This window comes from Rhinichthys klamathensis, unplaced genomic scaffold (assembly GCF_029890125.1).
Source record: "Rhinichthys klamathensis goyatoka isolate OS25496 unplaced genomic scaffold, OSU_Roscu_1.1 h1tg000098l_1, whole genome shotgun sequence".
NCBI classification, from domain to species: Eukaryota; Metazoa; Chordata; class Actinopteri; order Cypriniformes; family Leuciscidae; genus Rhinichthys; species Rhinichthys klamathensis.
Genome location: NW_026606637.1, coordinates 3172006 through 3189912, shown reverse-complemented (window position 1 = coordinate 3189912; position 17907 = coordinate 3172006). Strand labels below are relative to the sequence as shown.

The following is a 17907-nucleotide window of genomic DNA, read 5'->3' as shown; positions in this document are numbered from 1 at the left end:
GCGCTGCTCTCAGTGAGAGCAGGTTGTGCTGAGCCCAGACCAGGAGGCGTTCCGTCAGCCTGTGAAGGTTTCGTGACCTGACGCCGCCCTGGCGATTTATGTATGCCACCACTGACATGTTGTCCGACCGGACCAAGACGTGGTGGCCTGTTACCTGGGGACAAAAACGCCGTAGCGCTTTGTCGACTGCTATCATCTCCAAGCAGTTTATGTGAAGGAGCTTTTCCCGTTCTGACCACAGACCAGCTAGCGGTCTGCCCTCGAGCAGCGCTCCCCACCCCGAGGTGGAGGCGTCCGTAGACACCACCTTCACACTCGAAGCGGTCCCCAGACTCACACCTGACTGATACCAGTCGGTTATTTTCCAAGGTTCCAGAGCTGAAACACACTGAAGGTCGACCCTGAGGCGAAACAGACCCGCTGTCCATGCCCTGGGTGGAACCCGCGCTTTCAGCCACATCTGCAGTGGGCGCATGCGGAGCAAGCCCAACTGGAGTACAGAGGCTGCTGAGGCCATCAGCCCCAGCATTTTCGCCGTGCGTTTTCGCCCCAGCATTTTCGCCGTGCGCCGTGGCGGAAGGATTTCACGCCGCGCTGAATATTTAGCACGCGCTCTGGTGACAGGCGTGCTGTCATGGACAGCGAGTCCAACACGGTTCCCAGAAAGGAAATTTTATGACTGGGAGACAGTGAGCTCTTCGCCCAATTGACTGTGAGGCCCAGCTCCTCGAGGTGCTCGAGTAATGCGGCCCTGTGTTCTATGAGCTCCGATCGTGATCGAGCTAGAATCAGCCAATCGTCCAAGTAGTTCAGGACTCGCATGCCCTGAAGTCTCAGGGGTGCGAGCGCCGCGTCCATGCACTTCGTAAATGTACGAGGTGCTAGGGACAGGCCGAACGGCAGGACTGTGTATTGATATGCCTGGCCCTCGAAGGCGAATCTCAAGAATCGCCTGTGATGGGACGCTATTTGTATTTGGAAATAGGCGTCTTTCAGATCTATCGACATAAACCAGTCCCCGTGGCGCACTTGCGCGAGGATTTTCCTGGTCGTAAGCATTCTGAACTGGCGTTTGACAAGCACTCTGTTCAGCTGTCGTAGATCTAAAATGGGTCTGAGACCCCCATCCCTTTTCGGCACCAGAAAATATCTGCTGTATAGGCCCCCTTCGCTCTGAGCCTGAGATAAAGGTTCTATAGCCCCTTTGCTCAGTAGTTTCGCTATCTCGGCACGAAGTAGATGAGACACTTCGTTTTTCACCGTAGTTTCGACACGCGCCGTATAACGGCGCGGGCGTCGAGCGAATTGTAGCGAATAGCCTCTCTTTATAGTGTTCAGCACCCATTCTGATACCCCGGGAAGCTTTGACCACGCATCTGCGTGAATAGCTAGGGGCAGAATGAAATCCGGGCTCTGGTCGCGGCAAAACGGCAGCTCGAGAGCCCGGGCATACTGGGAACACAACACCGTGTTTACAGCGATCGAGGCGGGGGGCGCGCTGATCACAGCGGGCGGCCTGACCGCGCTCAGCTTTTTTATGGCAGATTGTGCAGAAAAAGCGAGCGGGGGAGATCCCGTAGGAATCGGCGTGTCTGTGAGAAAATGTGGGCGCGGGGCTGCGGGCACATTTATTACACTGAAAACACTGTCGTTCATGGCCGACTGAATGTGTGTTGGTTTCGTTTTTACAGAAACCAAGGGACACGCAGCATGTAGTGTGAGCGGGCATGGTGACATGGGCGCGTTTACTACATTGTTTGCACAATCGACCGGAGTCGATTTTATTTGTGCTAGCCCTGCACCGTGGCGGGCTGTGTCTGTGTGTGGGAATGGGCACTGGGCTGGCATTCTTACAACACTTATAACACCATCGGCCGTGGCCGGAACACCAGAAAATGCACTCTTTATTGGATTTATCTGGGTAGCCGTAAAAACGGCTTTTGTGCGCAGGCAAACGGGCTGAGACACCGGCTGGCTCACTGCGAAATACACTGGGACAGTCGCGATGTTTGGAACTGACCGAGCGAGAAGTTTTGGTGGAAATCCGGCCGCAGCGGGATCTGAACACCGTCGCTTTCCTAGAATGGCTAGGAAGATTTTGAGGCCTCGGGCTTGATCTCAATCCTCGGCCGGGGCCCGCGCTGAGGGGGGCGGCATCCAGCAGAGCGAGAGCGCGGTCTTTGGTCTCGGGCGTGGCGGCGCTGTGAAGCGGCGGCGGCGGGCGGTGCAGGCTGCGGCTGAGAACTGCGAGCAGACGGCTGTTTTGAGCAGCCTGCAGCGGAGCTCGAGCGCTTCGGAAGGAAGTGCTTCATGGCCTGCGAAGTCTTTTGCACCTCCACGAATCTGTCCGCGAAATCTTTGACGGCAGATCCGAAAAGGCCCGCTTGTGAAATGGGCGCGTCGAGGAACACAGAGCGCTTGGCTTCCGTCATCTCGGACAGCGTCAGCCATAAGTGTCTCTCAGCCACGGTGAGGGAGGCCATGTTTCGTCCTATGGCCTGTGCAGCGGCTTTAGTAGCGCGAAGAGCGAGGTCTGTAGCGCTTCTCAGGTCCGCCACGCAGATCGCTCCGGGTCCTTCCTCGTCCAATTTAAGGAGAAGGTCGGCTTGGAAGATCTGCAGGATAGCCATAGTGTGCAGCGCTGAAACTGCTTGCCCGGCGGCGGTGTAAGCGCGACCGTGCATGGTTGACGTCACTCGGCAGGCTTTAGAAGGTAGCGTCGTGTGAGCGCGCCGTCCAGCGGAGGGCGGGCAGAGATGAGACGCTACAGCTGGTTCCACAGTAGGAACAGAAAGGTATCCTCTGTCCTTCGCGCCATCCACCGAGGAGAAAGCAGCAGAGGCAGAGGTACGCAGCCTGGCGGAGAAGGGGGCGTTCCACGATTTAGTCACTTCCTCGTGAAGTTCCGGGAGGAAGTGCGCGGGCCGCGATTTCGTCGGAGCCTCGTCATTTCCGAGAAAGCGTCCGTCCATTCTGTTGCGCGGCGGCTGCGCGGGCGCCTCCCAATCGAGGCCGATGCTTTCCACGGCCTGAGAGAGCAGACGCATCAGCTCAGTCTCAATGCCGGCTCTCTTACCAGTGGTCTGGCGGGAAACGCTAGCGGAGGGGAGATCCACAAGGCTCGCCCAATCCTCACTATCGGATGCCAGAAGAGATCACGCCTCGGTGGGTTCGTCAAACTCGTGGATGGACGCGGCGGCAGGCGGCGGCCGTTGTCCGTCAGTGAGCGACTCGAGCGAAGCCGGCGAAGCTGGCGGGCGAACCGGCGAGCTTTGGCGGGCTGGAGAAAGCTCGGGAGCGCGCTGGGCGCGGCGCTTCTTGCGGCGCGGCACCACGGCGGGCTGCGGTGAAGGCTCGGAGAATGATGCCAGGCGAGTCCTCAGAGTCACCATGGGCAAAAGCTCGCAATGAGGGCATCCGCCGTCAGCGAGCGCGAGAGCCGCGTGATCCTCACCCAGGCAGGAAACACAGATGACGTGCCGGTCTCCATCGCTGAGCGGGGCGCGGCACGAGCCACAGGAAGGCATCTTTAAAAAGACGCAGCTCTTTTTGTGAGAGAAGTGTGAGTCGCGTCAAGTAAGCGAGCAAACACTCTCAACAGAGTAAATACCCACAGAGTATGAAAGGATATAGAACGCCGGAAAGCGCAGCAGGTACGGCAGTTGAAGGCGGCGAGGCCAGCAACTCCAGAGCTCGTCCCGCTGAAAGGCTTGCTTCGACGGCGCGGCTTCTCACTCCGGATCCAGCGATGCGTGTGCTTCGCTGAAGAGGTAAAAATCAGCTTGTATCAGCCTAACGAGCATATTTATAGGGTGAGACCACGCCCCCTCTCGGCGGGACGTTGGCGATATGGGCGTGAATTGCCCCCATTGGTCATTACGTCACGCAGAGTCTCTCTCGATAGGCTGCTGCATTTGCTGCAGAGCAACCAATAGGCGCGCGAGCTGTTTCGCCTATGTCTGCTTGCTGCTGCAAAGCGTTTTACATTAATAAAAAATTAAGGATAATTTTTGGCTTCAATATCTCGCGGAAAAGAGTTTTTCCCCTAGCGTAAGCTATTACGCAGTACGAAAGATACTCTCGTAAGAGAACCCGACTTTAGAAAAATACATAGGGCCACTCGGCGTGGTGTGCCAAAACACTTAATTATAAACTTCAATATTTCATTCAAAATAATCTCATCAACACGCTTTGTGAAATTTTGAAAAGCCCTGCATGCATTAGGGCCACTGGAACTAATGAACAACTGAAACGCTGGTTTTGATTTTATTGTTTGTCGTTTAAACGTGCCTGTTGCATATCTCTATTTTATATTTGATATTGGTGAAGTAGCCTATAGCATTGATTAGCTGTGGAGGGAGGGGTGTGGGGATTAAAATAATTCAGCAGAAGCAGGGATGTTTAGACCAGAAGGAAATCCCAATCCCCCCTGGCAAATCACACTTTACTTAAAACCATGTTTTTTAAAACTCTAGGTTGTAGGGAACAGACCTCTCTGCCATGCGCGCGCATGGTTTGGAGCACAATATCTGTCTCGCATGCACGCTCGCTCTAGATAGATTACGGGATATTTTAACTAATTTGCGGTATAACTAGTCGATCACGAGTGGCTCAACAGGTAGATCTATAGATAAACTATATCTTTTAGGAATTTGACCGACCGGGTTGACACTACAGCGTGAGAAATCGGGGGTGTGGCGTGAGAGCGTGAGATTTGGGTCAATTGCGTGAGTCTCACGCTCAGTGCGTGAGAGTTGGCAGCCCTGAAAAAAAAATATATATAGTATATATAGGCTATATATAATTTATTTATTACAGAACTGCTTTTGAAATTACGATTGGTAGCCTATTATTATACAGATGCAAAGTCGTTCTGTTGGGTACTATTTTGTGTGTAAAATGGAAATGCATGATAATTGTATTTTATTTATATAAGCAAAAAAACTGTATGGTGTAACAGAGTTTTAGAGCTAGACAAATCTAAATAAATATAAAACTTACAACAGACCAGGCTTGTGCGGGATTTGAACCCGTGTCATCTTGATGATGAATCGTAAGTTCTACCGCTCGGCTATGAATTTTCTCACTGAGAAATACCCGAACTTTTGTTTCTCACATGAGCGAGAAAACGTTTTGTCTTTAGCCTGTGAGTGTAGGCCTATACTTTAGCCTTTTACAGTTTTAAAAGATTATATCTTATCTGTATGACCAACAATTACGGAGTAGGCTATAAATGTTTGTTGTAGGCTAATTTGGAAATTACCATAACTTGTAGTATTTCATCCTTAGGCTACAGACATTAGCCCCACTTACGTTTTGCTAAATGTCCCTTTGCGCCACCTGGCGGTCATTTCGCGAACGACTTTGAAATGCGACTGGTTTATTTTTACCGTGGTGGATGGCTAAAAATGGTATGTGGATGGCTAAAAGGTGACTAAAAATGTGCTTTTGGCGTTCATTTATATTTTGATTGTTTGTATATATATATATATATATATGTGTGTGTGTGTGTGTGTGTGTGTGTGTGTGTGTGTATAAATATTTATTTATTTATTTATATATATTGTCCTTGCATTCTTTCTTGTGTGACACCCCTGAATGAAAGGCTCATTAGTATGCAGTCTGCTCAGGTGAGAACTGCCTAATTATTCTTGAGGGGGTTGGGTCGTTCACGCCCATCCGCATATTGCCTTTGCAAACAAAAAATGTTTTTCACAATTTAAAACAATCTATTGTTTTATGTGAATGATTAGGCAGAATGATTTTCAGATCAATTTGAAGCAAACACTCTAGGCAACAACATCCACTTGTCAAAAGTCTTGTGGAAAGATATTTAGTATGTTATTTGTGGCCTTATATTAGAAACTTTATTTTTTAGTTTTTTCAATAACCACGCATAAACAATATTCTCTCAAAAATACAAACATGTACATACATGTTGCTCACATATTATGGTAGCCCTGTGTGTGCTATATAGAGTGTAATTTCACCTGTGCCATTAATGTTTATAAGCAACTGAAAAAAGCAGAAATGTCAGAGCATGCCAAAACATCTCAAGGACCCCGAAAACACCTCAGACCCCAGAGGGTTGACAGTGGCGGATTTAGCAAATTGAGGGCCCAAGGTGAAGGTATTTATGGGGCCCCCCATCCGATCTTTTAAAGAGAACGAAAAAAAAATGAATGGGTGATATGCAGGTAAAGTTAATCTACAGGGAAGTAAAGGTTGGAGAGGAGAAAAAAAAAACTTCCCCTTTATACCCTGCTTTATTCTAAAATGAAGATGGAAAGCAGAGAACACACAAAGTGTAGCATTACACAAACTAATAGTCACGATGGAACCCAACAGAGAATAAGGTTTCAGATAACACCTGTCTTTGCCAAAATGCCAGGAAACCCAGCACTGTTTATTCTTTTTTTTAAGATCAAATCAATATCAATATAACCAGCAAGACAAGTAGTTAGGTTAAACCCCCACAAACAGTCATATAGTTAGCAAAACATCACAAACTGTCATATACTTAGCAAAACATCACAAACAGCCATATACTTAGCAAATATTGTCAAGATGAATAATTGACTTTGTGAGTGAGTGAGTGAGGTTGCAATTGGCATTGCACTTGAGAAACATTCAACAAACAAACCCATGTACAAGATACAGGATATTGTAAGTGAATTGACATTACATTTGAGATTGAACATTTCAAACATTCAAACAGTGTGTGTGTGTGTGTGTGTGTGTGTGTGTGTGTGTGTGTGTGTGTGTGAATAAGTGAGTGAGGGGGTAAGAGGGGCAAACTGGGGAGTTGAGGTTGCATTTGGCTCTAAGCAAATCCACGTATATATCCATGTGAGTGAGTGAGGTTGCAATTGGCATTGCAATTGGCAATCGTCCTATTAATCTTCTCCCCGTTTTTCATTTGGATGCAGTAATTATTACTGGTAAATCTCCGCCCCTCTTGATTTTTGGGGAATTCTACATTAACTTGTATGGGACCTTTGCGAACGATCACACATCGCTCCTCGGCCGTGAGCATCTTAGGCCAGAGAGCCGGGTCATCTGTCAGCAAGCCTACAGTGCTTTGGTCGGTGGCAGCAGGATTAGCACAGCTAGGGCTATTACTAGCAGAACTAGGCGGTTGACTCACCAAAGCCCCATCATCGTCATCATTGGTGTCAAAATGGCAATCACTGGACAACTCTTCCACCTCATCTGTGTCAACGTTGATAACACTGTTGGAGACGTTGTTGCGGGCGGCAACAACATGTCCTCTTCATTGTCTTGGTTAACGTTATCTTCACCTAGTGCCACTTCACAGCTAGCTGCTGCTGCTGTAGCGGCATGTTCAATGCTTTGGACGTTGTTGTTCCTGTCTGTATCCCCAACAGTAACCGTAAAAAAGTTTGTCATCTTTGGCAGCGTTGCCAAATACTTATCGGTGTCTTTTTTCGCTTTTTTCTTTTATTTGAGCCGCCTGGGTAACTTCGTTTCATTTTCGCGTTTAGACTTGTCTTGCTTCATATCTGTTTGTGTACTTCCCAGTCCTCCTGTCACTGCGTGTTTATCTTTCCCGCCGCGCACCGTTACGGACTAGTCCATTTCATTGTGAAAGTAGAGGGTGTATGTGTAGGGACAGATAACCATGAACTGGACATTTTAACTACTACTTCAACGCTTCAACGTATTTCTTAAGAATATTAATAAAATTTACCATGCTTTTGAAGTGTTCATAATGATAAGGGGATTTTTCTTTTCTTTTGTTTCTTTTTTTTTGAGGTTGGTTGGGGGCCCCCCCTACTACGACCGCTGGTAGGGGGCCCAGAGCAGCCGCCTACCTATGCCTCTATGTTAAGACCGCCATTGAGGGCTGTACAATACCACATATATCGCATGTGCTATATGAAAAAATCTGGCTGTGCGATGAACAAATTTACCACAGTTGCATGCGTGGGACAAAACGCATGTGTGTGAGACAGAGCTGTTTGTTTTTGTGAAGTGAGAGTTTGTTGTTTGTTGTATTGCAGCCTTTTGCTTCCACTCATTACAGGCAAACCTTTTTCCCACTCATATGCTCTGCAGCGTTCATGCTGACGAAATGAGAGACATTGCATGCATAATGTGTAAATATATGTGTAATATATAATGTATATATTTGCACAGTGAAGCAGCTACTGCTTAAAGTTTATTGACACATTAAATCGATAAAGATACATGAATTCGAAAGGCACAGAACGATATTAAGTGCAATAACCTGCGAAAAATAACTCAATGCGGGACTCGCGTACTGACTCAAGCCTTGTTTTTCCTTTTGCCTATCGCTCGCGCTTATCGCCAGCGTTTTTTGAGACGTTTTTCCGACGTGCCAAGTGAACATGCAATTTCACACTCTGACAGTAGATGGCGCTTATTGAAAAACAGAAATACCCCGTTACACAAGGTGGCGCTGCACAACTTTACGCTTCTGACACTCGCTTGTCACACAGAAGAAGAAGAGAGCCAGTATTTACGTGCTTGCCAAAACCATTCACACACTTTTTGCTAACTGGCAAACAAAACATGGATATTTTTGTAGTCGCTGTGGCGTTTGTCATATAAGTTCTTTGTGTTCAGACACCAAAGAGACCAGCAGCTCTACATTCATCTTGCCTCGTTGCATCTTCTTCTTCGTCTACTTACTTCCTCTTTGTCGTCGTCTTCTATCAGTGTGTGCTCAGGAAGACCATTTGTGCTTTAGCGCCACCAAGTACTGTAAATCAGCAGCTCCAGGCACGTGGACAAAAGCGCCAATCTCATTGGTTGGCCAGTTTTTAACGCGGCATGTCAAACCAAAATACGAACCCGAGGCATTTTTTTATTTTACGCTTTTACGCCTGCCGTTTTGCGCGTCGGTGTGCATACTCACATTGGCGCCCTTTGTTTAGTCACGAAAACACGCTCACTGTTTTACTACTTTCTGAAACTTGTTTAGAGAAATCCTCTAAACAAGCAGAAAGAAGTGGTGAGTAGTAGTTTGGCGGAACAATGTCAAATCTAATTTTTGTTTTTATGTCAAGCATTTTCTGGAAGAGTTAAATATTAATTTAGAAGGATGTGGATACTTATATTGAGGATGTTTGATAAAAATGTGTGTATTTCATGTTTTTTGTGTTTTACAGTTATAAAAGAAATTAACAGAATAAAGACAGTATACAGATTAATAATACAGTTATTAGGAATAAAGATATATTATGCAAATATATTAAAGTATAATAAGTGCAATATATAATAATAGTTAATAAACATAAAAAATTATTAACACAGTTAATAATATATGAAAATACCATATGCACAAGAAAAATAGGCTCTTTTGGCGCTTTTTTTTGGCGGTTTGCTTTTCCACTGCAGTTAGTACCGCTTCAAAGTGGGTGGGATTATAGACTGATCGTTATAGTTTATCCGCTCCTCGGCAACCAACGAGAGGAACGTCTGCACTTCGTCCACTGACCACGATTCAGCCATTTCTTTTTTGGAAGTTTTTTTTTTCTTTTTTCTTCAAGCAAGTCAAGCAAGTAGTTTTAAAACAGGTGCTACAGCGGTGGCTGTTACTGGCTATTTAAATCTAGCGACAATTCTGCCTGACCAATCAGTGATCTGCAGTGTTTTCACGTCACATTTTAGTATCGGTACGGTACGCTTGGAACCTCAACAGAGGTGGTACCATTTAAAGCGAGCCGTACCGTACCGTACAATGCAGTGGAAAAGCGCCAAAGCGTGCCGTACCGAACTGTGCCGTACCGTACCATGCAGTGGAAAAGCGCCATTAGTTAACCATAATGTTATGAGACTTCTATTCATATTTATTTCATTTATATTATTTTGGTCCATAAACTCAAATCAACAACCTAAGATACATCGCCCAGCCCTAAAAACAGGTTATTTATGTGATTGATAACATAATTAGCAAACATACATAGCATATATGATGAACTGCACTATTTATGGTTGTTTTCAGAAATGGTAAGGCTTTTATACTTATTATGCTATAAGTGTGTGGCCTGTGCTACAAAACTTTCAACATCTGTAGCACCAGTATGTTCAAAAAGAGTTAACGCACACCCCTGAGTGTCCAGCATGTATACAGTGTGCATGTTTTTTCTGTATACATATATACCCGGTTGACTTAATATTTAGTTCAATCACGAAACTCTAGAGGGCGCATGCTGATAGGTTCTTTACATGCAATCTGCAAGCAATCACTTAATTACCACATGGCACAAGCTGATTGGCCTCTGCTGATCCTGCAGCCAATGAGATATCTTGATCAACATTTAAATAGTCTGGTTCATTGTTCAGAGTTCCTCTGAAACCCTCCACCTCCCCAGCTCCACCTGCCTAGATCTGCGACGGGATTTATGTATGTCTATTTAGGCAGCACCAGCATGTTGAATTAGAAAAGTTGTCTTAAACCTAAAGTTGAAATTATAGTACTAAAATTACTAAAACTGAAATAAAACTAAATTAGGATAAATAGAAATATTTAAATAATAATAATGACAGAGGCAAATAACAAAATTTCCTAAAATTGAAAAAATAAAATTAAAAACTTAAAAATATGAATAAATAATACTATAATAACACTGCAATTTTATTGTTTCCCTGTACTGTTAACAACGTCAAATAATGATTTTTGCCATTTACTTAACTCATTATTTCACCAAAATTGGTGCTCATGTGGCATAGGTTTGAATCTGTACATTAATACCAAAATGCATCTTGTGTTAATCTATTTTGAGACAGAGAGACTTTATTGTAAAGTGGATGCTTTTTCGCGGCATGTAATGCTTTCTTCTGCCACAATGATGTTATGTTTTTGCATTATCTTCTTTTGGAGGCTGCAGATACTAATATATATATGATTAATTGTGATTTAACTTGAGTATTCATTCATCTTATGCTGTAATTAATTGGATCATGATTATTATTGATAGTCCTTCTTGTAATTATTGTGGAAGTTGAAACTAGCTGTGTTTTTTCTGTCTGTGTTTTGAGGCTCCACAACATTAGAGCAGCTGTGGTTCAGAGACTTTGCTGTGCTGGCCAGAGATAAGATCCAAAAACTCTCCTCATTAGCAGTTTCTATGGAGCTTCCATTCAGAGTCAGCAAAATGCAAAGGGAGAGAAAGAGAGAGAGATGAATAGCCGGTGAATAATGGGCCGCAGGTCGCAAAAGTATGGAGGGGCCTCTGAGAGTCCTGAAAACACATGCTCTCTGATATATGAGCAGGCATTTGTCAATCTAAGATAGGGGCCAAAGGGTTCTGTCCAAATACAGAACAATTCAAACCAATTGAGGTATGAAGCTATGCAGTTTTAGGCCTCTGGCCAAGTCCTGCTAAACCCTATGTGTCGGAATGAAGTGTCATACTCATACTATGTCAGTATTTTGGCTCCAAAGCTTCCCTGTTTTGATTGGCTCTTTGGTTACTCCAGACTGATTAAAGGATGTACTGACAGGATGTTAATGATGCGGATTGGTTAGGTGTGGTTTGATTAGTGGGATAGGTTAACACAGGTCACATGACACATGATCGAGAGCGGTGAACTCTAATAGGCCAACAAATTTCTTTGTTTTAATCTGTTGCCTAAAAATCTGGATCCATTTACTTTCGAAAACACTGGGTCTGCCACTATAAGCACACAGGCGCTTGTGCGCTTTGTCCTGTATTTTTTATTGCATTGTGTCAGTGAAGAGGTGTGTGTGTGTGTGTGTGTGTGTGTGTGTGTGTGTGTGTGTGTGTGTGTGTGTGTGTGTGTGTGTGTGTGTGTGTGTGTGTGTGTGTGTGTGTGTGTGTGTGTGTGTGTGTGTGTGAGAGAGAGAGTGTGGTCAGTACGCTCTCCCACAGTGGGTCTCTGGGGAGTGGGAGGTGGCAGTTCAAACTAAAATGAAAAAGGAGATGAAAGAAGACAAAGAAACGAAAGAATAAAAGAGAAATAATGCTCACTGATGACCTATACTCAAAATATGATTTACTTACTCTTTTAGTGATTTGAGTATTTTTAAAAGACCAGTGCTACTTACCATCATATGTTCCTTGATCATATTCAGATGTTCACCGAGGTAATATTATGTAGCTGGATAAGAGGAAGAAGTTTAAATTATCTGGTTACAAATTATCTTTCCTTATTATAAAAAATATATCAACATATCTATAAACATTAATATTAATCTACAGCTCTATTGTCATGGAATTGCATAGTGTTATCGTTTCCAGCTATTATGCCAATGAGAAACTTTATTAATAAAATGTTTGTGAATATTATAACTATTAGTTATTTTAGTATAATAAAATAATAAAAAAAACATTTTATTAATACAAATATTGCTTTTTGTAAAAACAAACAAACAATGAAATAATTAATGGTAAAAACAAATAAAGAAAAATGTAAGTTTTTTTTTATTTCTGTAAATTAATCTGAACAATTTTATAGATCAGTAAAAAAAACTGCAAGGGCAAGAACAAATCTGAACTATTGGCCCAGAAATATAGCTTAGAGAAGACAGAACGGGTATTCATGAACTATTATGCATGAATCAAAATATATAATGTAGTATTAGCACATAAAGAATGTTATGACTTGACAGAAAGGAAGAAGACGGCCATCTTCAAAGGTTTGATCAGTAACAGCTGGGAGAGGCAGGAATGTCCGAGGCCTGCAGAGCATTTAGCAGTTAATGCCAAGAGCCCTTTAGGGGCTGGACAGCCACCAAATAATACAACTCACTTCCATAATGCTCAGTCTTATCTATGATTTTTCTTTTTTGACTGCCTGTCAGATATCCATATATTGCAATAAAAGAACTAATCAACATAAATGATGCTAGGACTGCAGTATACTAAAAGCAGCAAAAATGATTGGATTTGGATTTGCTACTGTAAAAGGTTTGCATAGCAGCATTATTGCCCCGCCCAGTCTATATTGCTGAAGTTTTGAAGGAACTGTACTTAGCTGAAGACTTTTTTAATGGTTGATGGAAATGGGCTGGGTACAGGACAGCCTATACACATGCACATCTTATGCAGTTTGTAAATGGCAAACAAATTGGCATATAAGTTTAAGCAACCATCAGGCTTTAAGAGTCAAGAAGAGGGTAAGATCAGTTTCAGAGAGTAAATCAGAGCAGTGCCTGGTTTGGTGCCAAGGCAGCTTAGTGCCAGCTCAACACTTCGATTTTAGTGCCAATTAACTGAATAATTCAGGCTCTGAGAGCAAGAGCTGTGCACTATTTGGTTAGTAAAGATCTCTTCTCTCATAGGAGATCTCCAAAGGCTGGAGATAACATAATTCAAACTCTTTTGGGACATGTGTCACTATCATCATTGTTCAACTGATGCATGAATCACTTTTATCTATAGCCTACATATATATATATATATATATATATATATATATATATATATATATATATATATATATATATATATATATATATTTTTTTTTTTTTTTTTTTTTTTTTTGCCATGGAAATTTTCTATAACTTTCCAAATCTAAGTCACTAAATCTAGCTTTTTTCTTTTCTTTTCTTTTACCAAGTGTGATTTTTATTTCTTCTCTAAACCAGTCAAGACCTGTATTGGGGCATATTGGTTAAAACGATTGTAACAACATTGTAACTTCATTGTAACAACACCATCTTTACCCTAAATCTGTGTTTGCATTGGTAAAGAATATATACAATAACGATTTGATCAAAATACAGTTGAACAACAGTGATATGTGAAATATTATTGCAATTTAAAGACTGTTTTCTATTTTAAAATATTTTAAAATGACTTTATTCCTGTGATGCAAAAGCTTTTTGCCATTCAGCAGCCATTACTCTATTTCTTATTATTATCAATGTTGAAAATGTTGCAACTTTCTGTTTCTGTGATCACTGTAAAACACTATCTTTCAAAGGTTTGGGGTAAGTAATATTTTGTAAAGACATTTATAATGTTACAAAACATTTCTATTTAAAAAAAAAATGCTGTTCTTTTGATCTTTATAGATTAAAATTGTATCATGGTTTCCACAAAAATATTAAACAGCAAAAATGTTTTTGACATTGATAATAATAAGAACCATTATTAATCATTGAGCTCCAGTAATAATTTATTGATACCTGAGCACATAATATTAGAATGAAGGGTCATGTGACACTGATAAATGGAATAATGACTGTTGACAATTCAGCTTTGAAATCACAGAAAATATTTAAAAATGTAATTTTAAATTGTAATATTTCACAATATTATTGTATTTACTGTATTTTTGATTAAATAAATGTTGCGTTGTTGAGCATTGGAGACTTTTTTCACATTACATTAAAAATTGTAATGTTTGTAATGATGACCAGTAGTGTATTTAGCTGTGTTCAAAATGGAATACAAGCATACTGTTTACTTATACTATATACTGCATACGATTTACAAAAAATAAAAAACAGTATACAATGTGAAACGTTGTTACATAGCTCTCTTGAAATACTTGATTCTGATTGGTCAGTTGCAGCAATCAATGCTCAAATATTTTTAAATTAAATGGCATAACTGACCGCTCAGAAAAAAAAAAAAAAAAAAAATATATATATATATATATATATATATATATATATATATATATATTCCGCATGTAAAAATGACATTTGGTGGAAACATTTGGATTAATTGAAATAAGATAAAATCAATGAATAAAAAAAAAAAGTAATGATTGCTTCTATATCATTTGTTACATTGTTTCACAGAAGGTTGCATTATGGGATACAGTTTTACCCAGAGTATATTCTGTTGTATATTGCACATTTTGACAAATGCACGAGGTCATTTGAGTATTCCTTGCTTACAGAAAATGTGCATTTTCTTGTAGTCAAAGGCACTGAGGGAAAGATGGCTGCTAGACGGTGCGCCCTCTGCAGGACCGGAGGAAGACGAGACTACAAAACAGTTGCGGGAAGACGAGGCCAAAACCAGAGGTCTTGAGGAGACCATTCTTAGGTAAACCAGTCACACCAGTGCAATAAAGAGTTGCATTTAACTATAAAAGGAGACACTTTTAATAAAAGGACTAGTAAACAGAAGTAGATGTCTGTATCCTGCCTCTGTTTTTCAGTCCAGCTGCGGTTAGAGTCCCTAATGTGGGATCCATCAGCCTGGACTGTGTAATATGGATCTAGTGGCCAAGATTTTTCTTATGTGATTTGTCTCAGTTTAATTCTAATGGTGAAAAAGTGGCATGGGTCAGAGCAGTCTGTCTGGATCTCCATTCCCTGATTAAATCTCTGCTCTGGCTGCTAGGGCTCCTGGCACAGAACTGGTATGCCAACCAGTGAATCATGCCAGTAAACAGCCAATGCCAGTAAGGCCTGGTGTGGAAGGCCCTCTCATAAAGGTGTGGCGTGAAAAATCAAGATTTGTGAAAACAGATTTGAATTGCTACAGGTCCTTTAACTTTGTGAAAGTGTTTTGTCCTGTAACCTAAAAATGTGTTAATACATGTGTACATAATTGTAAATAATGAAGAGAACAGATTTTAATTGGTGCAGATATATAATAAGAAAGGATTAATTGACAATGGGCCGTTGAATTATTAGAAAAATAGGACTACTTTACGCATTTAATCCCAAGCCTCCGTTGCTAATTCCAAAAAGTCATTTTAGAGCTAGTAACTGAGGCTTCAGCCACTGATAGTAGTTTAATGCAGTTATTACAGAGAGAGAGAGAGAGAGAGAGAGAGAGAGAGAGAGAAAGAGAGAGAGAGAGGGGAGACGATAGATATTAAGCGTGTGAATTACCAGAGTACTGTGCGTCTCTCAACAGTGTTCGGCAGCAGCATCTCGACTAATATCGAAACTGTAAATGTATTTTGCTCTAAGAACAGTGCCGGTATTACCTTGTTAGTGAGAAATGTCACATACCTTTTAAGTTGCTAAACTATTTTATTGATAAAATCGTCAAAGCGGCGCTGGCAACACGTTTACATCGTGTGTGCGTTTGAGTGGCGGTTCTATATAGTACCGTATCGTCCTGAAGAACCCTTTAGGGTCATGCTGAAATGGTTCTTTGTGTTAGAGATTAGGGTTCTTTATTCCCGCCTTTTTGTTTTTCAAATCTGTAACTGTCAAAGCCTCCTTATTATTACTGATTTTCTGGAGCTCAGCTATACAACTACAGTTACTACACAGACTGTCACATACTCTCAACAGGTAAATGATTTCTTTCTTAAAATGTCTATAAATTATAACTTTAAAAATTTTAACAATCATTTCCTAACAATCATGTCTTTTTCTCTTTTAGTTTAACAGAACATGTAAGTGTGAGCAGCTCTGTTCAGTTAAGGATACTCATCTTCTCTTCTCCACAAAGATATGGAATTTATGATCCATATTGTTTGATTTTTTTACTTTATGCCTAAACATACCCAGTCACAAAAAAAACATTAAAGTCCCTGTAAAGGCAATTTCAAAAAAAAATTCTAAACACATTATAAATGTTAGAAATGTATTGCTTAAAACATATTACAAAGACTGTGAACTGTGAAGTACTGAATTGTGGAGTTAGATCGTTAAACAGTTTTTCACCATTGCTATTTTCCGGATTTTCTGGGCGGGGCTAAAACAGGGCTCGATGACGCACTGCCCTTGAGCTCCTGGACACGCCCCTACTTGATGACGCACTGGAGCCCCTGAGGCTGGCCGCTCCTAACAATATTATAGAGCACATTCACATCAGTTTGCCGCTCAATCGCGAGTTACTGTCAGTACTATTATTAGTAACACAGCCTACAGATTGCTAGCTACTAGCAATGCCTTCGTCACGGAAATTAATTTTGTGAAGAGCCAACCTTGATGGAGAGCTGAGGATCACCGCCAAAACCCGCCTCTGTAAGTAATCATTTTACACGGGATAGTTTTATAAACTTTCGTCGGAGACAACTGAGACATTCACTGATAATCCGCTGTTACTGGTGAATGGGGCCGAACCGACTCCCGCCTCAGCATCCTCCCGTCGCGCGGACAACTGGTGCCATTCAGCAGTGCGTGCCCACCGTGCGAGCATCCATTCCGGCTGTAGAATTGAGTGTGGCGAGTCGACGACGGCAGCTTTCCCGCGAGTGGGCGTGGTTTCAGCGCAGCCAGTGGACACGCCCCCAGCGTTTGAGAGCAGAGATTACTGCTCATTTTTTCAAGATTTTGATAGCTTATTTTATGTACTTGCTGGCTTTTTTTATCATTCAAATTTGGCTGGGTGGCTAATAACACATTTTTCTGTGGTGTGACAAACTCAAAACACATACTTAATTTTGACTTTACAGAGACTTTATATCACTTTTTCCTTTTAACATGGTAAAGGCCTCATTCTGTCCATTTTTGCTAATTTTGGCCTTCATGAACACAATTGTTTTTACATAATCAAATGGAAGAGACACAGTGTAACATTAAACTCAATTGTTTATTTCAGATGCTGTTCCATGCCATAACCTCATCATCTGCAGAGAGAAACTGCTCAGAATACACACATAATGAAGGACGTAAAGACATCGTAGAGGATTGTGAAGATATTTCACTGGAACTTGGTCTTCATTACATCTATATCGTGTTCAATGTCAATTGTTATTTATTAATGTATTCAGCTAACAACTGTTATTAGAGCACTGTCATTTTTGCTACAATCTGCCATGTCAATAAAAAATAAAAGTACATGAACAAGAACATGCTGGTTTTTTAAAAATGTAAAACCCAAATAGAAGCAACAAGATATAAGATCAGGCAGATAGAGGGCTAAAAAACCAATATTAATAAATAATGTATTAAAAAAATAATATTAACAATATGAAGATAATATACTAATAGTAATGAAAATAAATATTGTTGAAAAGGTTATAACACCA

At 41.7% G+C, this 17907-nt stretch overlaps 1 protein-coding gene across 4 annotated transcripts in view; it reads left to right on the top strand.

Moving 5' to 3' along the window:
* Positions 1-17907, top strand: part of palm1a (paralemmin 1a) — an 82723-nt gene that overhangs the window by 54998 nt on the left and 9818 nt on the right. For all 4 annotated transcript variants that reach the window (XM_056252674.1, XM_056252672.1, XM_056252673.1 and 1 more), the window contains exon 4: positions 14887-15014. In XM_056252674.1, the coding sequence (XP_056108649.1) occupies positions 14887-15014 (128 nt within the window). The remainder of the gene's footprint in view (positions 1-14886; positions 15015-17907) is intronic.